This window comes from Mustela putorius, unplaced genomic scaffold, assembly GCF_011764305.1.
Source record: "Mustela putorius furo isolate JIRA1106 unplaced genomic scaffold, ASM1176430v1.1 tig00003987_pilon_pilon_pilon, whole genome shotgun sequence".
Lineage (NCBI taxonomy): Eukaryota > Metazoa > Chordata > Mammalia > Carnivora > Mustelidae > Mustela > Mustela putorius.
Window position 1 is genome coordinate 6,248,597 of NW_025422126.1, and position 25,570 is coordinate 6,274,166.

Consider the following 25,570-nt stretch of genomic DNA (forward strand, 5'->3'; position numbering starts at 1 on the left):
CAACCAATGTGCCCTTAATTTTGTGGTTTTTAAAAAAAGAGCACGTGTATATTTGAGTAACCAAAGAACTCACCACATCAGAGTGGTTTATAAGGATGGAGATAGGACAGGCCCTCTGGATTATTTTTTGACTTTTTCCTGTATTTTTAAAAATACTCCTTAATTATTCACTATTTTTCTAATCAGAAAAGAAGTGATGTTTCTGAAAAAATAAACCTTGCTCTCCAGCGCTCTTAGCACCATCTAGCCCAGGCAATGCGGGGCAGGAGCCTGAGAGTCTAGGGCAACTTTATACCACTCCCACCCCCGCCAAGCCATCAACCCCAGGACAGGGAGCAGCCCCAGGAGAAAGCCAATCGTTCTTTAGAGCATCCCGGAACAGCTTTGTTGATAGTACCACAGGTCAGCTGCCTGGCTGGCCCCCTGCCCCTGCTAGGGCTGACCTGTGGCTTGCCCTTGTCCTTCCTAAATAGAGCACAAGCTGAGCCTGGCTGCCTGGAAGGAAGTTTCCATTCAGACCCGCTGCAATGTCTCTTCTCTGGCCAAACTAAGGGACGTGGACTTTACCTTGACAAAAACTGGACCCCCCTCTTTATCTGAGAGCGGCAGGGGTTGGATGAGGAGAATGGGCCCAGGAGGAGGGTGGGCAGGAGGCTAGCAGAGCGCAGGTGAGAGGACCTGTTGTGTCTGGCTGGAGAGGTGAGGGAATGAGAGGGCAAGTTTCTCACTCCCTTCCCAGGGACTCACCATCTCAGTGGCAGTTGCCACGAGTCTCAGGCGTGCAGAGTCACATGGGGTGTGCAGCACACCGGGTCCTTACCCCATCTCCCAGCATTTCCTCTGACCTGAGCTTTTTCCCTGCAGCTGGTGAAGACGCACAACTTGCTGACCACCAGGAACTACATCTTCGGGTACCACCCGCACGGCATCATGGGCCTGGGTGCATTCTGTAACTTCAGCACCGAGGCCACAGAAGTGAGCAAGAAGTTCCCCGGCATAAGGCCCTACCTGGCCACGCTGGCCGGCAACTTCCGGATGCCTGTGCTGAGGGAATACCTAATGTCTGGAGGTGAGGGGCCTCCTCTGCCTTCCCCTGCCAGGCTCTGCTGTCCAGACCTGAGCCTCTACACTGAGTGAAGGGATAGAGGGAGCAGGAGGCCAATACACCATGTCCCAGTGACTGGTTGTGTGTGGAGAGACATAGAGGGCCCCAGGCATGGTGGACCAGGTCTGAGCAGGATAGCTGTCCATACAGTCTTCAGGATTTAGTTTGAACAACAAAGTCCCTAGGAAGCCTTCTCCGCCCCCAGCCCTGGTGCTGCCCTTTGTACAACCACGTTGCTGCCAATGGTGCTGTCCTTATCCACCTGCTGTGACCCCTGCAACCCTAACTCCCCAGTATCCCCCAGCACCTTGCAGGAGGCTGGCAGAGTTAGGACCTCAAGGAATGTTTGCCCAAATGAACGAGTTCCCTAAACAACCAGGTATCATTATCCCCATTTTACAGATAAACAAGTCAAGGCTCAGAGAAAGAAATAGCTCAAGCAGGGTTGTATAACTTCTAGGGGCTAGCTCAGGTCTGGAGCCCAAGTCCAGGGCTCATTCTGTTCATGCCTGGCTAATAAGCAGGGGGTAGGGAGTGCACTTGTGGGCAGCCCTGACTCTCTCCTTCTCCCCGCCAGGCATCTGTCCTGTCAACAGGGACACCATAGACTACTTGCTTTCAAAGAATGGGAGTGGCAATGCCATCATCATCGTGGTGGGGGGCGCAGCTGAGTCCCTGAGCTCCATGCCTGGCAAGAATGCGGTCACCCTGCGCAATCGCAAGGGCTTTGTAAAACTGGCCCTACGCCATGGGTGAGTGCCCCCTTCACATGCACACACACACATGCATGCGTGCACAAGCATGCACTGCACACACGGCCCTCCAAGGCTTTGTTTGGCCCCAGCAGAGCAACTCCTTGGCTCCTGGAGGCAAGGCCCAGACCCTAGGAAGACCTCGATGAGAGTTTGCTGTCCTGTGGAGGGGGGAGGTGGGAGGCCCAAGCTGCAGGCCCAAGTTTGCCCAAGCACAGCCCGAGTGTCTGAGCAGAGCAGAAATTCAGTCTGTGCACCCTGAGCCCTTGCAGATGGGTGGAGAGGCCAGGCTTCTGTGCGGAACTCTGTACCCTCAGGTCAAAATGTGTTATATGCTAGGAGAGCAAGCACAAGGCCCACTGTTAGGGTGTGACAGACCCTGGCTTCTCCCTTCCAGAGCTGACCTTGTTCCCACCTACTCCTTCGGGGAGAATGAAGTCTACAAGCAGGTGATCTTTGAGGAGGGCTCTTGGGGCCGATGGGTCCAGAAGAAGTTCCAGAAGTACATTGGCTTTGCCCCGTGCATCTTCCATGGCCGAGGCCTCTTCTCCTCTGACACATGGGGGCTGGTGCCCTACTCCAAACCCATCACCACCGTTGGTGAGCTTCCCTGCCTGCAGCCCCTGACCTCGGGGCACCCCTCTGCTGGTTTGTGGTGGAGTTAAGATTCACACCCAGGCTCTGAGGTCTTCTGATGTCCATGCTGTAAACCTCGTGGATGTGGACCTGTTTGGGCGCTAATGGGAATGGCGAGTGGGGGTGGGGAGTGGGTGGTGGGAAATGTGTTCCATTACCATGAGCCAAGCAGTGCCAGGTGAGAAAACCGCACCCAGCAGTCCGTGTGCACAGAGCCCGCAAGTCTGTGAGGGAAGACCGGGAAGACCAGTCTGTTAAGCAAAGACCAAGAGGGTGTGTGTGTGGGGAATGTGCAGGGTGCTCTGGGGGGTTATAGTGGACCCCAGAAAAGAGGTGACCCTTACACCCTAGCTGAAGAGGAATTACCTAGCAAAAGAGAGGAGGAGATATTTGTTGGAAGCATGAGCCCGAGTGGACTTCCCATAGCAAAACTGTGCAGATTTTTGAGGAACAGAAAGAAAAACATCAACGTGAAAGGAGCATAGGCCTCTGAGTAGTATAGCAAGAAAACCAGTTGCACTTGTCCCTCAGCCATGTTGTTCTGTGTGTGTGTGTTTGTGTGTGTGTGTGTGGTTCACAAGCCAGAGATCTCACACAAGTGTGTAGGCCACCAGGCGTGGACTTTCAGGCTCAAAGTTCACATAGATACTAGCCAGGTGTTTTGCTTTGTATCTTTACAAAGTCTAACTTCCTGCACCTTGGGTCCCAGACCCAAACTCACTGTCTGCTCTCATTACACACAAATCCTATTCCAGGCCTGATTGCTCTGAGGCAGCAAGGACATTTCCACGCGCAGATGTGGCTGGAGAGGGACAGGTCCTGTGGGCAGTGTGAAGGAGTTTACGTTTCCTCTTAAGAAAGGAGATCCTTAAGAATGGAATCCTTTAGAAGGCTTGAGGGTTTGGGGGAGGAGAGGTTCACGACTGCACTTTCAAGTGATTCTTGGGCTGCTGGATAGCCAGTGGGTTACAAGGGTCAAAATGGAAGCCCCCGAAAACACGTGCAGATGCCTCTCTGGCAGCCGTTGGGACCGAGATGGCGACCGCAGGGATGGAAGGAAAAGGCGTGAACTGGGGAGAAATTTCCAAAATGTCTTTGCCAGGGCTTCAGGGTGATTTGGGTGTGGAGATGCAGGAAATCGAGCAATGCGTGCATGGATGAATGTTGCTGCCCCTAGGAGGAAGGATTCCTTGGGACAGGTGAGGGAACTGAGGCTCAGAGAGGCAACGTGACTTGCCCAGAGTGGGGCAAGAACAGCACCATTCCTTGCTCCCAGAGCCCTCTCAGGAGCTGCCTGTCAAGGGCAGTGGGGACAACCTGAGCTGGAACATATTTAGCACAGTTCCCGGCACGTGGCTGGCACTTGGCACGGGGTCACTGCCGTCAGCGTTGCGGGAGGCTCTCAGGGAGGGTGGCCTGAGTGGGCTGACTAACCAGAGGTCTCTGCCCCATCCCCGCAGTGGGTGAGCCCATCACCATCCCCAAGCTGGAGCACCCGACCCAGCAGGACATAGACCTGTACCACACCATGTACATGGAGGCCCTGGTGAACCTCTTCAACAAGCACAAGACCAAATTCGGCCTCCCAGAGACCGAGGTTCTCGAGGTGAACTGAGCCCACCAGCAGGGGTCAACTCCTGGGAGGAATCAGCTACAAATCCTTTTCTACCAAGTTCTCGAATGCTTTTTTGTTCTGTAAATTTGGAAGCGTCATGGGTGTCTGTGGGTTATTTAAAAGAAATTATAATAATTTTGTTAAACCATTACAAATGTTAGGTCTTTTTTAAGAAGGAAAAAGAATATCTCAAGCTCTTTCACTTCCAGTTTGACCCGCTCTAGGTGGTGGCTAACACATCTGGGTTAACCCTTCTTCCTTTCCCAAAATCACAGAGAAAACTCAGTCCTGGTTGACTGGGAAAGAAGGACAGCCATCTGTGGCTCAGGCCGGTTGGATTATTTGCTTTTTCCCACCTCAGAAGCCACTTATAATACAAACACCTCTTTTCCAAACTACCTACCCCACACTTAACTGCAGGACTGGTCCTTCTTACCAAGCGGAAGACTTGGAGAGCACAGTTGTTTCCATCTTGAAGAGTAACGTGATGAGCATCTAGAATGTTCCACCTGTGTCCAGCCAGTCTTTTAAATCTGAGGCCTCCAGAGCAAGAATAGGGGGTGACAATGACCCTGTGCCCAAATGCACCATCTCTCTGGGATCATTCAGCCACCGTGTCTGGTTGGAGTGACTGGTCCTCCACAGACAGGGTGCTGACACAAACCCAGATTGACATGGACTTGGCCTGAATCACATACTTTCCTATGGCCTCGATTTGTTTAACCCATACCCCCCAATGTGGCTGTGAGGATAGGGTCCCTCTTCCCATTCACAGAGGGGCCTGGCCTTCTGAGCAGCAGATTGGCCTTCAGGTCAGGAGGCCCCTGAACCTAAGCCTCGCATATTTGTGCCTTTCTGAGAGGTTAGGGGCCAGGGAAGAAATCCAGCCCCTCCTCTGCATATTCTGTTTTCTTTTGATGGAGATTATTGTACCGTGTCAGACTTTTGTATTTTCCAAAATGAATAAATAAAAATGAGAGTCCTCTGTGAGTTCTTGCTGGGGCCACAACTGCACCTTGCTACTGACACTTAGGGAAACCCTGGCCCCATCGGGGCTGCCTGCCAAGCTTTCCCCCTTGCTCCTTTGGGCTATGTGACCCTATGTGGTATCCGTTATCCAGTGCTATGTGACAGAATCCTCCAGAATGCAGTAGCTCCAAACAACATCGTGTTCACTACACAATCTGAGAGTCTATAGCTGAGGTGCAGCTTTGCTGAGCCCTCAACTTCAGGAGCTCTCTCAAGGCCACAGTCAAGGTGTCAACAGGGCTGCCATCATCGTAAGGCTTGACTGGAGGAGGCCCCACTTCCGAGGTCATTCCTGTGGTAGTTTCTAGGGTTCGCTTCCTCACTGGCTATTAACCAGAGGCCACTCTTAGTTGCTAAGTGGACCAGCTCATGACGTGGGAGCGGTCTTCATCAGAGAGAGTAAGGAGGAGAAGCCAGAAAGAATGTGCAAGGTGGAAGCCACATTATTTTATAACTTAACCTCAGATGTGATGTCCTATCCCTTCTGCCATATTCTCTCCATTAGATGCAAGGGACTCCATTCCAACTTTCCTACTGCCTAAGTGTCCACCCTTGCCATTCATTCATCTACTTCAAGGACCACTCCTCTGTGTATCCAGTGTTGGGTGCCTCATTGAGCTGGGACCTCAAGCCTAACTTGGGACTTGAAGGGTGACTGGAAGTTTGAGAGGCAAAGCCAGAGCAACAAGTACCAAGACAGGGAAGACAGCACTGCTGGTTTGAAGGAGGACATCGTGGTAGATAGGTCTGCAATGGGGCTTGGCTTGGAAGAGCAGGAGAGTGGACTTCTCCAGAGTTTCTAGGTGGGCAGGAGAGCGGGCAACAACAGAAGCTCACCCTGGAGGAGCTTCAGGCCCGCAGAACTCCGGCGGAGGGCAGATATTTCCTTTAGGATGGAGGAAAGGCCTGTTTTTTGATGACGGTCTCAGCCCCTTTCCAGCCCCAGTCTGAGGTTAGCCATGATCTTCAGCATCTGGCTCCAGGCTAAGAGCTGTCCCTAACCTAGGCCTCCTTACAAAGGTAGGCCCTTATTCTCTGCATGGATTTTGTGAATATTAAGCATCTACTGTGCACTAGGGAACTCCACTATCTCTGAATACCAACAGCAACAATCTGCAGGCCCCCAAATCCCAGAGGAGGACCTCACCTAGGGCAATATGTCTAGCAGCAGCCTGCGCAGAGCAGAAGCCTGTCTGCTCTAAGCAATGGGTGGGAGGCTCTAGGTAAATGCTGTGGTTATTTGGGAGTTATTATCTCCGGAGAGGAAACAGGATAGGATCCTCCTTTTCCAGCTGATCATCAGCTTTTGGACTGCGGAGGTGGGGCTGTAGTCTAGGTCGTCAATTCCATGAGTCTACTTGTGGTTCACAGATATGGTCACTAGAGGGCAGCGGGGCTAGTTCTGAGGCAAAAATCCCACAGCAGGCAGCAGGGCGGGGCCGGGGGTGGTGGTGGTCTAATCACTGTGTGTTACTTCAGCACTCCTATCCTGGACTAGGAGCCAGAGAGAGTAAAACTCAGACTCACAGATGCTCAGAGCTAACCAGGAACACTTCTTTTTCCAGAGTCTTAAGATGGGAAGTTAAGAGATCTTTTTTTCTTTTTTAATATGCTTGCATATATAAGATTTGCTCTAAAACTGCTTTTGCCACATCCCGTAGGTTTTGGTGTTTTGTGTTCTTATTTCATTCATCCTAAAGTTTTTCCTAATTTCTCTTCTGATTTTTCCATTGACTTGTTCGGTTACTTAAGAGAATGTTGCTTAATTAACACATATTTGCTATTATCCCAAATTTTCTTTTGTCATTTATTTCAAATTTTATTTAAGGGAGCATACTTTGTATGATTTCAGTCTCTTTGAATTTATTGAGAATTCTCTTACGACCTAATAGATGGTCTGTTCTAGAGGATGTTCCATGTGCATTTGAGAAAAATGTGCATTCCACTCCTCTTTTGAAGTATTTTCTAGATACTATTAGTGTTACAGTAGCAGTATTTTCCAGATGTCTGTTAGGTCAAGTTAGTCCATAGGGGGGTTCAAGTCTCCTGTTTCCTTGTTGATCTTGTTGATCATCTAGTTTTTCTACTCTTTATCGAAAATGGGGTATTGAAGCCTCCAACTATTGTCATTACATTTTTTTTTTCCCTTCAATTCTGTAAGTTTTGCTTCCTATATTTTAGGAGTCTGCTGTTACATATGTCTGTGTTACATATGTCTTTTGTAAGCAGAATAGTGTTGAATCTTCTTTCCTTTCGTCCATACTTCTACTTTCTGCCTTTCTCATTGGAGTATTAAGTCTATTTACATTTAATAGAATTGCTGATAAAGTAGGATTTACATGTGCCATTTTGCCATTTTCTTATTTCTTTCATGTTCCTCTCTCCCTCCATTCCTGCCTTCTTTTCTGTTAAATGTCTATTTAAAACCATTTTAATTCTCTTGTTGAGTCTTTTGCCCTATGTTTTGTTCTGTATTTTTCCCCCACAAAATACTACTTTTGTTTGAAAGAACGAGTGACAAATATAGCTATCAGATTTGAGTGTTAGGCAATTTCTTAAAAATGAACAAAGCAAGCCACCCACTTCAAGAAACCTGACAGTATTTGCTCCCAATAGTAAAATCTAATATTTGAGGAATAATATAATTCTATAAAGCTTGTATCTGCCATGATATTTGACAGATTCATAATACTTAAGAAACTTCTCCTGAGACTGGCAGTATTTTTGTACTAAATAATTACATGTGTCAAATTTCAGTTGCTCTACGTTTTAAAGTTATTATCTTAGTGGTTACCCTGGAGATTAAAATTCACATCTTAATTTAAAACATTCTCATTCAGATTAATAAAAACTTAATTTTTTCATCTTTTGGCTGGCTGGCCTGAGGGGAGAAAGAGGCAGGCCACATCCACGAATGATGTGGCAGATCGAATAGTGGCCTACAACATATATATATTTATCTTAAACCCTGCAATTGGTGAAGGAATGTGACTTTATTTGGAAAAAGGGCCTTGGCAGATATAATTAGGTCAAGGATCTCAAAATGAGATAATCTTAGATTATGTAGGTAGGCTGTAAATGCAATGACAAGTGTCGTCTAGGAGAAAGACACAGGGAAATGGGAGAAGACCATGGAGAAGGCAGCCCAGGCACACCACAGCCACCAGCAGCCGAAGGATTCTCCCCTAGAGTCTTTGAGGGAGCAAAGACTTCCCAACACCCTGATTTTGGATTTCTGGCACGCAGAACTGGGACAGAATGAATTTTTGCTTTCAGTCAGCTTGTTTATGGCTTAATCTAATACAAATAGTGACCTTCAATATATTTCTGTCACCTGATCGAGGAATTGTACCCGTGGATGCAGAGTCTGGTCTTCTCATCAATAAAATATTGAACAACATGGGTTTGAACTGCCCAGGTCCGCTTACACATGGACTGTTTTTGATAAATGCGATATAGTGCTGGAAATATATTTTCTCTTCTGATTTTTTCTCTAGCTTACTTTATTGTAAGTACACAATCTATAATACAAATAACATACAAAATATTGTTAATCGACTGTTTTTGTCATTGGTAAGGCTTCTGGTCAAGAGAAGGCTATCAGCAGCTAAGTTTTGGAGGAGTTATACTAGAATTTTTTATTTTATGTCCAGGGATCAGCATCCCTAACACCCATGTTTTAAAGTCAACTGTGTTTCACTTTTCCTTAAACGGGGCAGGCTGCAGTTTTGGAAGGCACTTTTCCCTGATACTTCTGAGAGGTGGAAGAAATTCCCGTGTAATGGTAATGTATAGGATTGCTAGGAGAAACATAGGAATTCCTTAAATCCCTTGGCTTCACCCATAATTTTTATAACCAATCTCTCTCCCATAGGTATTGCGAACTTCTTTTGTTCACAATCCTGTTTCTCTTTCCTTGTAAACTCATTTTCAAGATATTTTTCACCACTTCCTGCTTAGGGAGTTTTGCTTTGTGTATCTTCATCTAACATTTGTGTCATGCAGACACACGATTTTATCTCCTACATTTTTTATATAACGTTGAATTCCACTGGCACACATTTAGAAAGTTCCTTTTCTCAAGGCTAAAATAGCAACAATTTGTGAGATTTCTAATTACTTTTGATGAAAACGGATATGAAATATTTTTCCTCTAAACACAGAGGTATATTGTTAATGTGTAGGATATAAAAACGTATTCTGAAAATAAATATGACTTAACCATACAAATAAAATTTGGGGCCTCAGGCTGACTCAGTCAGTAGAGCATGTGACTCTTGATCTCCGGGTCATGAGTTCAAGCTCTGCATTGGGTGTAGAGCTTGCTTTAAAAAAAAAAAAAAAAAAAAAATGCTATAATACTGTTTGACTGAAGGCAGTAAAATGTAGGGTAGATAACATTGGAGTAAGACTCCTTCCCAGTCCCAGTCTTATACAGAGGGAGGGTGCTGAAGGTTTCAACCTTCCAATCAGGGTTAGTTTCCCTGGCAACCAGCCCCCGTCCTTAAGTTATCTGGGGCTTTCCAAATGTCACCTCATTAACATAAACTCAGATGTAGTTGAAAGTGACTTGTTATGGAAACAAAAGATACTCATTTCCCTCCCTGAAGCTTTCAGGAACTGAGGACAAAATGAAATATAACAAAGTCGTCCATATGCTACCTCTTGTTCTCTTTCTCAAATCTTAAAAAATAAACAAACAAAAAAATGCCTGTATGGCTCTTATTTGTGTGTGTGTGTGTGTGTGTGTGTGTTCCAAAATTCATTGTTTATGCACCACACCCAGTGCTCCATGCTATATGTGCCCTCCTTAATACCCACCACCAGACTCCCCCAACCCCCATCCCCTTCCCCTCCAAAACTCAGTTTGTTTCTCAGAGTCCACAGTCGCTCCTGGTTTGTCTTCCTCTCTGATTTCCCCCAACTCACTTCTCCTCTCCATCTCCCAATGTCCTCCATGTTATTCCTTATGCTCCACAAGTAAGTGAAGCCATATGATAACTGACTCTGCTTGACTTACTTTACTCAGCATAATCTCCTCCAGTCCCGTCCATGTTGATAAAAAAAAAAAAGTTGGGTATTCATCCTTTCTGATGGAGGCATAATACTCCATTGTATATATGGACCATATCTTCCTTATCCATTTGTCTGTTGAAGGGCATCTTGGTTCTTTCCACAGTTTGGAGACTGTGGCCATTGCGGCTATGAACATTGGGGTACAGATGGCCCTTCTTTTCACTTCATCTGTATCTTTGGGGTAAATACCCAGTAGCACAATTGCAGGGTCATAGGGTAGCTCTATTTTAAATTTCTTAAGGAATCTCTACCCTGTTTTCCGAAGTGGCTGCACCAACTTGCATTCCTATGACTCTCATATAAGAAATTACAGGAGTTTTAAGAGCTGTTTGCCAGGAAGAGTGAACAAAGATCAAATCCCAGGCACCTGGGTGGCTCAGTCAGTTAAGCGTCTGCCTTCGGCTCAGGTCATGATCCCAGTGTTACTATTCTACTATTACTTACTATAAATCACAGTATCACACTCCTTTTCTCCAAGACAGTTTCCTCTGTCTCTCCTTGACTCTCATGACCTTGACAGCCTTAGAGATTAGGAGTCTAGTCTTCAGTAGAACATGTATTCTTATATCTAGCTTTTCCTTATGATTGATTCCAACTACCCATCTCCAGCTGAAACATCGCAGACGTAACAATGGGCTCTTCCTACTGTCTCCCAGCAGGCAGTCCTGACTTCAATCTGTCCTATGGGGGGTGTTCATTTGATCACTTGATTAAGGTGGAAACTGTCAAGCTTTCATATTGTGAAGTTACTCTTTCTCCATACTTTGAAAATCTCTCTTTCCCAGTGTTTTCATATCAGTAAGACTTGTGGGTCCCTATTTTTTTTCAGTGGGCTATCCATTATTCTATCATTATTTATCTTGATGTTCAAACTGCTCCAGATTTGGCCAGTGGGAGACTCATCAAACTGGCTTCTGTGTCCTTTTGACACATCTCCCTCTTTCTGGGGGCAGGGGGAAGGAGTACTTCCTTACTTTCCAGCACAACTAGGTGTCCTACAATCGATCATCTTGTACTTTTTCTGGCCCAATCCTGAGAGTCAGCCATTTCTTTGGAGAATCTTGATTCCTCTAAGTGGAGGATGATATTTAGAAACCAAGATCTGGGCAATTACGGGCTATCATCACAGAGTTCATCCGAGTTCCCTCTCTCCTTATATTTTAACTCCTTGGGGCACCTGGGTGGCTCAGTGGGTTAAGCCGCTGCCTTCGGCTCAGGTCATGATCTCAGGGTCCTGGAATCGAGTCCCGCATCAGGTTCTCCGCTCGGCAGGGAGCCTGCTTCCCTCTCTCTCTCTGCCTGCCTCTCTGCCTACTTGTGATCTTTCTCTGTCAAATAAATAAATAAAATCTTAAAAAATATATACTTGTAACTCCTTTTCCTGATAGAAACTGGCTCCCATTATCCTTAATATATTTATTTATTTATTTGACCAATCCCTCTGTACATAACCAATCTTCCATTGCTAACACTTTCTCCTCCAACCCTGAACCCAATACCGAAGCCTTTTTTTATCAAGGCCAGTTTCACCAACGCGACCTACGCAGTTGCCCCAGGCCTAAGGCTTAGAAGGGCCCCATGCTTGATTTGATGCTGTTGCTTTTTGGAATTCTTAATAGTTTTGAACACGGGACTCTGCGTTTTCATTTTGCACTAGGGCCCACTAATTATGGAGCCAGTCCTCACTTAGCCGTATTTCAGCTCTGACATCTTGCTTTAAACAGGCCTCCCTGTGGATATCCTGTTCGCCTGCTCTGGTAAATTCCTAGCCTTGTGCTAGGATCTCTCCTGCACCCACTGCTGGCCCTGTGTGGACACCCTCCTCACCTCACTCTGACTCTGACTCCTTGCCCTGGGCCTCCCCTGCTAACCCCTTACCCCTTGTTGATCTCGTTCTCAGTCTCACCCTAAGGGCTTTTGAACTACATGCTTTAGGAAGAGAACAAGAGAGAAAACCTGTGTGGAGAGTTTTAGCCTTTGGATTCTTTGAGGCTATCCTTTGTTCTCGATGGAAGTAAGATTCTTGTTCTTTCGGAAAAATTCAGTCCTATATAGTGTAGTTTACTTAATGCAGGCAGTGTGTTATGCCCAGGAAGCAAGACACCCAGGTTCACAAATCAATCTGTCACTAAGAACCATGGGGCTTTGGGCAGTTCATTTCCATTTCCACAGCTGCTTTTTAAGCTTCAGTGAAACTGGGACAACAATACCTTCACAGGGTCCTGTGGGGATTGTCCATGGTCATGTATATAGGGTACTAGTCAAATGTTAGTTCTTTCTAGGCCCCAGGGAAACCTGTGAGGGAGGGGAATGAATTTGCCTCAACTCCTGCAGCCAGTTAGCTGCGGGCCCACACACGTGTTTTTTCTGACCCCTGGCTTGGAGCTCTCAGACACCCTACCCTGCATGCAACATGCTCCTTTTCAGGAACCCTGTGAAATCACGCCTGCTTCCGTCAGGGAATGAGGGAAATTGGGGATCTGTTGATCCGCTCTCTTCCCAGGAACTCAGCCACATTTCTGTGTTCTAACAGACCTCTAACTCAATGAAGGAATGTCACAATTTCTCGTTGCCGTGTTCACCACTCTCTCCACCCTTGCATCTGCTCGTGACACAACTGCCAGAGTGACATTTTTATTTATTTTAAGCAGACTCCATGACTGACATGGGGCCCAACACGGGGCTTATCCTCAGGACCCTGAGATCGAGACCTGAGAGGAGATCAAGAGTCGGGTGCGTAACAGACTGAGCCAGTCATGCGCTCCTGGAGTGTTAAATAAAGATTTTATTTATTTATTTGACAGACAGAAAGAGCACAAGTAGGTGGAGCAGCAGGCAGAGAGAAGGAGAAGCAGGCTCTCTGCTGAGCAGGAAGCCTGATACATGGCTCGATCCCAAGACCCTGGGATCATGACCTGAGCCAAAGGCAGCCGCCTAACCAACTGAGCCACCCGGCACCCCTAGAGTGATCATGTAGCTCCCCTACTTAAACCCTTCTGTGGTATGTGGTCCACACACTTCAACATCAGACTCCACAGGAGCAACCGTCCCTGACAGGATCTGGACCCTGGCAGGATCTGGACCCAGACTTCATTCTATGCCATCAGAGCTGGACTAAAACTGCAGGAGCTCTAAGCACTGAAAAGACAATGCAGCTGCTGCTCTATGAAATGACAAATGAAAGCAACACTAAAACTGTAAGAGAGATTGAAGGAAGTCTTTGATTTTTATTTTTGAAATATCAATTTCTTTCAAAAACTGTTCTCCTCCCCCCCCCTCCTCCTCCATGCCGGCTGCCTCTCCTGCCTACTCCCGCCTGGCTTTCTCTTTCAGTTCCTTCAATGCTTCAGGCTCCTTCTTCAGCTCTTTCTTCTGCCTGAATTCTCCTCTGGCTCTCACTAGCCCACTCTGTTCAGTTACCCCCTCCTCACCCTTAAGACCTCATTGTAAAAGGCAGTCCCTAAGGAAAGCTTTCTCTGGGGGCTTGCACTAAATCAGCCCCATGGGTGAGATGTCCTTCTGTCTAACGCTTGTCTCCCTGGCTGGCCCATGAATTCATAAACTCAGGTGCCCATGTTGGCCCATTTATAGTCCACGACAGTGTGAAAACCACTGGAATTGAGGAAGGAGTGCTGCTCCCAGGGGCAAGAAGCCCAACTGTTTGTCTTAGCTTTGCTGCAAACTTTGTGTGATCCTGGACAAGCTCACTTCCTCTTTCTGGGGCTGTGTCCAGTGGGAGAGGCACAGAGGTTCCACGTCATCTAAACATTCCCTTCCTCCAGCGTTCATCTACTCATTTACTGATTTCATTCATTAATGCGTTGAAGCTCCTGCATCCTGCCTTCTGTGGGATTTGGCACGAAATGAAAAGCAAAAGTTCAAAGTAGAGTGGGTGAGACTAATACGAACCATATGACTAGGCACGTGGATACAGGTACTAAAGAGAGGTCAGGCAGCCACAATGGAAGCCCAGACAAGGTAGCCATTAGCTCACCTCTAGGAAGGCATTTTCAAAAAAAGGACCTTGAAGGGTTTAGGAAGGAGGAGAAACGCTGCCCAGGGACCCACCTTTGTTGGGTGCAGGCTCTTTGCAGAATTGTCTCCTTGTTTTACAATTCTCACCTGGTTTTCTGCAAGAGTCTGGCTCTTCAAATCCTACCTCTTAAAAGCTGCCTCTTTAGGGATGCCCAAGGCTCTTTCTAACTGACTTCCTATTGCCTAAAATGAAGCCTGAATTCTTCCGCCTAGCAGCCAGGTTCTTCTAACCCAGCCCCCTCTTCCTTTTTTGACCTCTTTGCCTGTTGCTCCCATGCAACCTTTGTTTCAGACACCTTAAACAATGCTAATGTCATGTCTTCTGCCTCAGGGCCTTTGCTCATGCAAAACTCATGGTTCTGCCTAGAATACTCTTTTTTCTCTGGAAAGCTTTCTGGTACAACGCACAGCTTAGCAACTTCCTCTTTTGTGCTCCTATTATACTTTATATATTGTCCCAGTGATTGCATTGGGCACGTTGTAGTGAAATTATCCATGACCTCCTTGCAATCAGGGATTCCATCTGCATGATTTCTGTAAATGTAGTGCCCTGGCTGGGTACCTGGTACAGGTCTGATTGCTGTTTGACTTAGTGAGTAAGTAAGTGGAAGAAAGAGGACACTGTTGAAAGGAATGGGATAGATCTAATTTAATTACATTTGAGACACTGAAAGACCAACCTGGCCTGTCTTGCTCTTACTTAATGCATCACACTCATGAGATCTAGAAAATGAGGGGGTGGGGGAAGAAGAGGAGGTAAAATGGATTGGAGTGGCTTCAGATTTTTGACCCTGTAAACAATGCTTGGTTTTAATATCCAACATGGCTCTAGTTAGCTTTTAAAACACCAGTCATCCCTGAACCAAACAGATCTAACCCCTCGTGTTCCTATATCATGCTCTTAATCATTTTTTAAAGACTTTTGTGAGGCCTTCTCTGCCTTTGCCCACGAGCTCCTGTAGAGTCAGTCATTCCATTACCATTTGACCTTGATCTTTCTTCTATCATTGCACGCATATTGTGTGGTTTTTTTTTTTTTAAGATTTTATTTATTTATTTGTCAGAGAGAGTGAGCACAGGCAGACAGAGAGGCAGGCAGAGGCAGAGGGAGAAGCAGGCTCCCTGCTGAGCAAGGAGCCTGACATGGGACTTGATCCCAGGACGCTGGGATCATGACCCGAGCCAAAGGCAGCTGCTTAACCAACTGAGCCACCCAGGCGTCCCTCATTGCATGCATATTGTATTTGGCCGCCTAGAATCCATGTTTCCCACACTTGGATACAAGTCTCTCTAGGGGATATATAGCACTGTGTAAATATTATAGTATTTTAATTCAAAGTGATTAGAAATATTTTTACATTGAAACAAATATAGCTATATTATGGAAAAGGATCTAAGATAATACAAGACTTTTTAGAATGAAATAGGACATATAAAAATAATGCTAGCATTTATTGAACACTTACTATCCCCAATGCACTGTACAAAACATTTTACGTTCATTACCTTGAATATTTTGCAGTTATTTCTGTTCTTTTTCCTGTCCCTAGGGGTGAGCATTCCAGCTCTCCTGGTATTAGTGGCATGTGAGTGGAAAAGTCTGAGAAGGGTTGTTTAGTTGAACTGTGTATTTCCAGTGTCTAGTAATCAGTCTGGTACAGTGTTGAATCTCATTAGCAACTTGTAGAAAGAATAGGTCCTGCTGTCTCTGCTAGAAATCTTTTCCTCCCTTCCTGCCTGGTAAACTCTTATTGGTCCTTCAATACCCACTTTAAATGTCACCTCTACTGTGACTGAAATCTGACTCTCTTCTCTGGCTTCCACAGCTCCTGAACTTTCCTCGACTGAGCAACTGGATTTTCACTCTTTGTTTTCTTACTGGACTACCCGATAAAGAGGGCAGCTCCTCCGGGGATGAGTCTGGGTCTGATTTCCCAGCACCTATCAAAGGGCTTGACATCTCTGTGTCAATGAACATTTGTTAAATGAACAAACTAATAAAGTTAGTTAATATCCAGAGCTGCCCAGCAAAGGGGAACGAAGTGATTCTGTGTTCTGTCTCTAGAGGTCTATTTTCTTAACTTATGTAGTGGGTTGAATGATATCCCGCTCCCCCTCAAATGAGTTCATACTCTAATCCCTGGAACCTGGGAATGTCGTCTTACTTGGATAAAGAGTCTTTGTACTTAAGGATCTCAAAATGAGATCTGGATTGTCTGGGTGGGCCCTAAGTCCAAAGACAAGTGTTCTGGTAAGAAAAAGAAAAACATATACAAGAAGAAGAAAAGACCATGAAAAGATGGAGGGAGAGACTGGAATTATGCAGCCCCAGGATAAGGACTACCCAAAGCCACCAGAAGATGAGAGAGACAAGGAAATGTTCTTCCTTAAAGCCTGATAAGAGAGTGAGGCCCTGCCAACACCTTCACTTTGGGCTACTGGCCTCCAGAACTGTTAAAGAATAAATTTCTGTTGCTGTTGTTGTAAGCCACCTAGTTTGTGGTAACATAATACAGTAGCCTCAGGGAACTAATACAGCTTGGAAACAGAAAAGTGGTTTCTGTGAAATTCCACCAGATCTTGGCATGACATGAATTGAAGAACATGAGATTTGGGATTTCTTAACTAATCCCTTCTCAACAAACACCTGACCACACACCCATAAGGAACCACTCAATGTCTCAGAATAGAAGACAGGATGACATCCATGTTAGCCAGCCCTGGGTCAGATCCAAAGTGTCTTCAGGCTTCTGAACACCCTGGAAAGATAGTATGCTTACTTTTTATTAAACTATTTTTAGTGCAATTATTATATGTGAGGCTTTCCCTGGCACTTTACATATGTTGATTTACTTAATCCCTACAGCAACCGTATAATTATTTTACAGATGGGAAAACCAAAGCTGAGAGAGGGAAACTGGTTTGCCCAAGAACACATAGCTAGAAAGTGGCAGAGCCAAGATTCCCAAACTGCCTGATTCCTGTTGTGTCTGATTCTAAAACATTGTGTTCTTTCAGCTCTGTCAGTCCAGGTGGTGGAGAAATTCACAGTCGGGGATTGGGGGGTGGGGAGGCAGACTGATATCCTGCAGAATGATTCAGTGTTATTTATTATAGACGCATTTGCTATATATGCTATATTATGATCAAGGAAGTCTTCATGGAAGAGGTGGCATTTGAGCTGGGTCTTCGCTTAAAAAGCAAACATGTATTGATTATCCAGCAGGCCCTGGAAGTCTGGATATGAATGACAAGGTCCTTTTATTTGAGGAATTCGATACGTGTGTACTACACACTTATTGAAAGACAATGCCATAAAATAATCAGAAATATGGTAGAGGCAATGTTTCTAACTCAGGGTCCTAGAATAGATCAGGGAAGAAGGGACCCCACCCCCGGATGAGATTTGATGGTAAGTAAACAGTAGGGAGGAAAAAAGTGGCAAAGGCTTTTAAGGACAGCATAAACAAGAGGTGAAGCTGCGTCCTGGGTGCCTGGTACACCTTGCAGCTCAGCGCACTAGTTAGAGCAGTGTGAAGAGGGGCGTGGACTTGTGGGTTGGCATTGGTCGCTGAAGCGCAGGTGGGACTGCCCGACAGGTTTCTAGTCTCTGTGCATGCCTTCTGTCGAACCACAAAATATTCCTTTTCAATCCCCGCATGTTGCTGGGATCCCCTCAGGAAAAGGCTGCTCAGGAAGCTTGCAACATTAGATCAGCCATCACCACCCAGCTGGCACAAAACGGGTCGCCTCCCTCCGACGGAGGCCGGTTACCACGGCAACTAGGTTCGGGCGGAAGTGGCTCGGAAGACTGACTCTCACTAATCAGGTGACTCTCCTGCCTCCTGCACGTGACAACAGAGCCCAGGCGCGCTTTCTACCTAATCAGACCCCGCCCCTCTGTCCCCTTACTGACAACTGACACCCACCTAGAGCAATGGCCTTTGCGGATCGGCCAGGAGACTCCGCCCTATGGTACTGAGAGAACCAATTAGACTGGGAAAAAAAGAAGCAACGCCCCAGGTTTCACCCGGGTTTGACAGACGCGATTTAGGCCATCCCCGGGTCCCTCCGCCCCGAGCCCATTCCGGCCGGCGATGGACAGACCTTTCACCCAATAGTACGTCCCTTGTCTGGCTTTGGGTCCCGCCCCCGTAGCCGCTGAACCAATGAACAAGCCAGGTCTCGGCGGGGTGGTGGGGTTGCACTGCGGTAATATGGCTCTTCCTTAGCCAGCGGCGGTGGCGGCGGGAGGTTGGGTAGAACACTCCTGCCTCTCGGGTGGCGGGTTTCTGGGCTGCAGGGACTCGGCGGGTCGAGGATAGGCGGTGGTGGCGGATGCTGGAGGAACGCGGGCCCCGCCGCTTGGCGGCCCCTGGGTCAAGATGAGCGCCTCGGCGTCGGTCGGGGGCCCGGTCCCCCCGCCGCCCCCGGGCCCGGCCGCTTCGCTGCCACCCGGTTCTGCCTCGCGGGCCCTGCATGTGGAGCTGCCCTCTCAGCAGGTAACCCCGCAGGCTCGCGGCGCTCGGCGGGGCGGGGGGGGGGGGCGGAGGAGGCCGGGGAGGAGAGCCCGTGGGCGGCGGGGGGACCCTGTGCCAGCCAGGAGACCCGGAGAAGTGTGCGGGGAGAGCTCGGGGTACTGAGGACCTAAAGCTTGTGAGGGGAGGGAGCCAGCGATGGCCGAAGCTCTGGGAGATCCCCGAGCCCGCAGAGAGATCCCGTTACTGGAGACCGGCTGCAAAGAGACTGGAAGAGTCCCAGTGGAACTCCCTGGGGGCTCCGGCCTGAGTCCGCCTCTCCCCCGCCGGGGGTGGGGGGAGGCTGGGGATTCCCCTGCGCGGACCGTCCTCCTTATCCCTCCGGGGAAGGGACCCGGGGAAGCCCAGGTGTCCCATGAGAGACGCGGAAAGCACATTTCTTTTCTCAAGCCATTTGCGGAGAATCCAGTTAGTACTCTTTCTTCGGGGAGAACTTGAGGAGTCTATGGTTTATAGTATTTAGTTTTAATCTCCTTGTTATGAAGTACTCCCCTCAGCTTCCCAGGAGAAATCCTTTGGGACTTTGGGGTTTTCGTCCTAATTCTCAGACCCCCCTCCCACCCCGCCCCCGGCCAAGGATCGATTTTGAGCAATTTAGGGGCGGCACTTTCCTACTTCATTCCCTCAAATAACTCTCCGTGAAAGCAGGATTTGATGTATCTATTTGTGTCTTCCCCAGTCCCTTAGCGGAGGCTTTGAGGGCTTTTCGGGACCCACATTGTAAGGGGATAATAGAGAATACTGGGGATATGACACAATTCTTTGTATCAACCGTACGTGTGTACGGTACTTCTTCCCTCCACCACTCCCTTGCCCTTGAAGTACCGTCACCCTCTTGCATTCCTCCAAGGAGAGGACCTAGGAAAAACCATCAGCCACTGAGAGTTTACAGCGTAGTATTTGTGCAAAGTGCTCGACAGCCGGTAGTTTATTTCATCCTGACAACTCTGTGAGATCGCTATTTTTATGATTTCCCATTTTGTAGTTCAGCAGACTGAGCCTTAAAGTTGTAAAATCGCCCAGAGCCTTGACAGTTAATTAGGAAGGACTGTGGCTGGGTTTCGCACTTGTGCCTCTGACCCTGTAGTCCATGCCCATGGTTGGTGTGTTTGAACCTGGAGCAGCTACCTTCATGCAGAATGGAGTACCTTCCTTTATCCTTCCTTCAACTTTATATCCTTGCTTTAGTACTTAGGAAAGGTTTTTCAAGAAGAAAGCAGAGTTTGGGGCAGGGAGTGGGTGGGAAATGGGATGGATGTGAATGTAGTAGAGGGGATCCTAAAGCAGAGAGCTGGACCGGGAATGGTAGCTACGGTGGCCAGTGAGCTGAATTGTGTGCAGAAGCAGGCCTTTTTTTATGTGGTAGAAGAGGATGTAAAGATGGGGTTTGCATGTGCCCTAGTTTTGTGGTGCTGTTGGGAAGCTAGTTGTTGGAGAGAATATTAGGAGTTTGAGGGTAGTGAGGTTTGTATTGTATTTATGAGGTCTTGGGAGGGAGTATGAATCTGGTATGGGAGACCAGCCTCTGGAATGAGCATGGATTTTCATGTGTTTGGGGAGGTGGATTGTAAGGATGGATACTGAGAGAGGCGATGATGGGCACTGTTGCAAGCAGCCTGGAGAAATCCTAAGGAGGTGAGGGCCAAGAGGGGTTTAGTTTGGGGGAGTTTGGGGAAAATGTGGGATTAAGAAAGAGAGCATCGTTTGTTTCATAGAATGCATTCTCTAATAACAGTTCACGTTTAAAATTGGGGGCAATAATTCAAACTGCCCATGGAATAAATTTAACTGCATTTGTAAGCCTTTGTCAGATTTTTGGATTTGTGCCGAGGGATATATGGTGGCTTAAGTGTTCAACTGAAGGCCGCATGAGCTCTGAGTATGGTATTTACAGCTTTCTGGGGGTGTCATCCTTCTTGAATTCTTGGAAGGTTAGCCTATGTAACTAAAATACTTTTACTTTTGCAATTGACATTCATTTAGCTCTGTGGGTCAAAGTGTTCAGCTTTTTAGGGTATGAATAAAGAACATTTAAAAAATAAATTTTTTGTGAAAAAATAAACATTTTTTGGTGCAAGTGTTAACTGTATAAACTGCACTTGGATTACTTAGTACACAGCACGATGAATTGTCACAGAGTGAATGCAGTTATATAGCCATTACCCAGATTAAGAAATACAAAATTATTAGCATTCCAGCAGCCCTCCTTATGTTCTCTCCCATCTCTACTTTTTCTTTCTCTCCAGAGGAACCACAATTCTGATTTCTAACAAGAGATCAGTTTTTGCTTATTCTTGAACCGTGTATAAATGGAATCATGCAAAATACAGCTTTTTGTGTCTGGTTTTCTTTGCTCAGTATTGTTTGTGAGCATCATAGGATGCGTGTGTGTATAAAACTTTTTCTTTTAGCATTAATTCGTTGTCCTTTTTTTTTTCCTTGACTATGGCTTTTACAACATTTAAAAGGTTTAAATAAATTGGAAATTCAGTTAATATCATTCTTTTAAATAACCTTTGAGAATTAGGTCATTTTAATAAGATCTATGCTATTTGATAGGGTGTCAGTGTTTCAAAACAAGTAAACCTTCTTTTAGGATTTCTGTTGTAAAGTTTATTATCTCAAAGCACAGATTCAGTGGTTCCTTCAGCCCACTTCTTGGCATTGTCGACATTTTGAGTGGGTGGGTGAGTCTGTGAGATGTTGAGCCACATCCATAGCTTCTACCCACAATATACCAGGAGTACCCGTCCAGTTATGACAATCCAAAATATTTTCAGGTGGTGTCAAATGTCCCTTAGGGGGGCAAAGTTACTCCTGGTTGAGAACCACTGTTCTAAGAAATGTTTTGATTTTAAGCTAGAGAGTATTCCTGCTCTTTTCTATTCATTTATTTCAGTCTTCATTAAATCCCATTGATTCTAGTGGCTATAATGTTTAAAATGTTAAATTATTATATTAGTTCTAAAGCTATTGGAATCTTCTTTCTAACCTGCCTCCAGGGGAAAAGACTTATTTATTCTGCTCAAAGAAAATTCACAAAACGATGTAGAAGACCTAACTTATTTTTCTCTTATTTTAATCGACTTATCTTTAAGAAATAAAGTTTAGGGAAGCCTCGGTGGCTCAGTCAGTTAAGCATTTGCCTTCCGCTCACGTCATGATCCCAGGATTCTGGGATTAAGTCCCTCTTTGGGCTCCTTGCTCAGCAAGGAGCCTTCTTCTCTCTTGGCCTCTGTTGCTCCCCCTTCTTGTATGTGCTCTCTTTCTCTCTCTCTTAATCTCTCTTTCTCTGACAAATAAATAAAAACTTTAAAAAAAAGATAAAAAATGAAGTTTAGTTAAGGCTGTGTATGAGTAACTGGTCCATATGAATCTTTGTATGTATGAGTAACTGGTCCATAATTACCAACCTGACTGTGTCTAATGGTACTCCCACTTCATCTTTGGCTCCTATTGCTTCTGTATGATCTTACTTTAAGTGTAATTTAAGCATGAACTAGTCACACATTTTGAAGACTGTTTTTGATCTTTAATTTTTGGTTGAGGTTTGTAATTAGTGAATATAAGCTCATCTGATGAATAACTTCCTTCACACCCTTAGATTTAGCAGTTTTGAAATAAAATGTTGTGTTTTGTCGTAGAGGCATTTAATATATCCTTAAAAGTTTAATTGAGAGCATTTCTTTCCTCCCCATTTCTTTCCTCCCTCTTCCTCACTTGAGTATGACTTAATTACATTTCTTAGATACTCAGAGCTGGATGCTTTTTCCTGATTGTTTAGTGAGCCTTTCCAGTGGGCTACATATTCCTTTAAGAATTTGATAAAAGCTACAGACACTTTCCTTAGAAAATGCATTTACATACCTAGACAATTTTACATGCGTTTTGGTTCTCTTGAGCCATGTATACATGGAAGACCCCAGATTAAATAGTTCTATTTAATAGTTCTATTATTCCCCTCCTTAACAAATTTTTTTTAGTTTTATAATTTATTATTCTTTTAGACAGTGGTCCATGTCAGGGTATATACATCTACCACATTTTGCCTAATAATGATCAGTTACCTTTATTTAACTCTTGGTAGCCTTTTGGATTATTTCCAATTTTCTCTGTTACATTGTTGCAGTAAATATCCATGTATGGTTATATTTCTACATTTGTGCTGATAATTCTGTAGGATGAATTTTGAGCAGTGAAATCACTCACTCAAATGAGATATATATCAACTTAGATTGATACAGTTTTTCTTTTTTTTAACTTTAGAAGGTACTAGCAGAGTGTTTCCCTAAAAGGACATACCTACTACAAATTATGACAGAATGTCTTTCTCCATATTTTGTCAACTTCGGGCTCAAAAGTTTTCTCAGTATTTTCAAAAATGGTTTTATGTATACAGATGTTATCTGTATATGTTAATATATATAGAATATAATCACATAAGTTATAAATATATGAATATATGTAACCTTCATATGTGTATATATGTATATATTTCTGTTATTTAAATTTGTATTTCTTATTACTTATATTTTAATAGCTTCATTTATAGTATATAAAACATTATGTTAAGTACATGATCTCATTTTTCCTTACACAATCCTATGAATTTCATCTTTGCATAGCTTTATGTAGCCTTTTAATTTCTTTTGTGAATGGCAGGTTTATTTATATCCTTGGCATTAATTTTTCTGATTGCTTGCTCATGTTTTTCATCGACTTGAGCATTTTCTTGACCTGTTTTTTTTTTTTTTTAAGAAATTTATTTGTTTATTTGACAGAGAGAGAGAGTGCAGGAGAGCATAGGCAGAGGGAGCGGTAGATGAGAGGGAGAAGAAGGCTCCCTTGTGTGGGGGTTGATGTAGGGCTCCATCCCAAGACCTTGGAATTGTGACCTGAGCAGAAGGCAGCCTCTTAACCAACTGAGCCACCCAAGCACCCCTCTTGTCCTATTTTTGGAACAGGTGGACTGTATTAGTGCTATTAGCCTTTATCTCCCCTGAATTTTTTTTTTTAAGATTTTATTTATTTATTTGACAGAGATCACAAGTAGGCAGAGAGGCAGGCAGAGAGAGAGGGGGGAAGCAGGCTTCCTGCTGAGCAGAGAGCCCGATGTGGGGCTTGATCCCAGGACCCTGGGATCATGACCTGAGCCACAGGCAGAGGCTTTAACCCAATGAGCCACCCAGATGCCCCATCCCCTGAAATTTTTTATGTAGACCTTATTTTTCAGAATAGTTTTAGATTTACAGAAAAATTGAGATGAAAAGATAGTACAGAAAACTCCCGTATACTCTACACCCATTTCCCCCATTCTTAACGTCTTTCAGTAGTATGATACATTTGTTGTGATTCATGAACCAATATTGATGTATTATTATTAACTGAAGTCCACAGTTTATTCAGATTTCCATAGTTAAAAAAGTTGGGGTAAAATATACATAACATAAAATTTGCCATTTTAATAATTTTTAAGTGTACAACTCAGGGGCATTAAGTATATTCTCAGTGTTCTATGTGCAGGCATTATCAATATCTATTTCCAGACATTTTCATCATCCCAAAAAGATTCTATACCCATTAAACAGTAATTCCCCATTTTCTTCTTCCTCCAGCCCCAGGTAAACTCTGTTCTGCCCTCTGTCCTTATGAATTTGCTTGTTCTAAGTACTTGATATAAGTGGAGTGATACAATATTCATCCTTTTGTGTATGGCTTATTTTCAGCATAATATTTTTATTGTTTTTCTGTGTTGGAGCATGTATCAGAATTTCATTCCTTATATGGCTAAATAATACTCTATTGTATGTATATGCTGCATTTTTTTTAAGTAAACTGTATGCCCAGCATTGGGCTCGAACTCAGAACCCCGAGATCAAGAGTCTGTGCTCAAACCGACTGAGTCAGCAGGGATCCTTTGTGTTTGTATATCCATTTGTCTGATAATGACCTTTTTTCTGTGCCAGGATACCATCCTGAAAGCACATTATATTTGTCTTATCTCCTTAGTCTCTTGGCTGTGACGGTTCTTCAGATTTTCCTTCCTCTTGATGACTGTGGCAGTTTTGAGTACTGGTTAGGTATTTTGTGGGCTGTACCTGTATTGGAATTAGTCTTACGGTTTTTTGTTTTTTGTTTGTTTGTTTTTTTTTCTCTATGATTAGACGGGGGGTTTCTCTGCTATAAGGTTACTCTTTCCCACCCATCCTTCTGTGCTGTCCTCTTTGTTAAGGTAGTCAGTATGCACAGCCCACACTTATGGAGTGGGGATTCCTGTTCCCTCTCCTTGACAGCAGAATATCTACATAAATTATTTGGAATTCTTCTGCATGGGAGGTTTATATCAGTAACCACTTTCTTCTACAGATGAGGAATCTAAGGTCTGGGTAATGTTTTCAAAGTCACACAGTGTCAACACAGGGGCTGCAGTCAAGGTCTTTGATCCTGAGTTGTCGTGGGCAGCCATTCTTTGCAGATTGCTGGAGAGGCAGGAAGTTTTAAGTTTCGTTAAGGTTCAGGACCATCATGGTTTATGTGGTTTATTTCCCACAGTACGTTGGTACAAGCGCTGCTGCTGATGTAGTAGGAGCTGTATATTTTTATTGATTGATACATTATTTATTTTTTAAGGATTTATTTATTTATTTTAGAGAGTGAGTGGGTGTCCTTGTTGGGGTGGGTAGGAAGAGGGGAGAGATAGAGAGAGCATCTCAAGCATTCTCCGCTGAGTGCGGAGCCCAGTGCAGGGCTGGATCTCAGCCACCTGAAATCATGACCTGAGCTG

The 25,570-nt window shown here is 45.1% G+C and overlaps 2 protein-coding genes across 6 annotated transcripts in view; both read left to right on the forward strand.

Moving 5' to 3' along the window:
* DGAT2 (diacylglycerol O-acyltransferase 2) overlaps positions 1-5,098 on the forward strand; it is a 31,195-nt gene extending 26,097 nt beyond the window's left edge. The window contains exons 5-8 of the mRNA XM_045071352.1: positions 865-1,069; positions 1,683-1,857; positions 2,255-2,457; positions 3,954-5,098. Coding sequence (XP_044927287.1) covers positions 865-1,069; positions 1,683-1,857; positions 2,255-2,457; positions 3,954-4,108 — 738 coding nt within the window. The 3' untranslated portion in view covers positions 4,109-5,098. The remainder of the gene's footprint in view (positions 1-864; positions 1,070-1,682; positions 1,858-2,254; positions 2,458-3,953) is intronic.
* A 13,314-nt stretch (positions 5,099-18,412) lies between these two features.
* Positions 18,413-25,570, forward strand: part of UVRAG (UV radiation resistance associated) — a 302,103-nt gene continuing 294,945 nt past the window's right edge. For 4 of the 5 annotated variants that reach the window (XR_006604217.1, XM_045071444.1, XM_045071448.1 and 1 more), the window contains exon 1: positions 18,413-18,750. Coding sequence is in view for 3 of the 5 variants with exons in the window: in XM_045071444.1 (XP_044927379.1) it covers positions 18,634-18,750 (117 nt within the window). In the remaining 2 variants the exon portion in view is untranslated. The remainder of the gene's footprint in view (positions 18,751-25,570) is intronic. The other variant, XM_013064295.2, reaches the window with a different exon arrangement.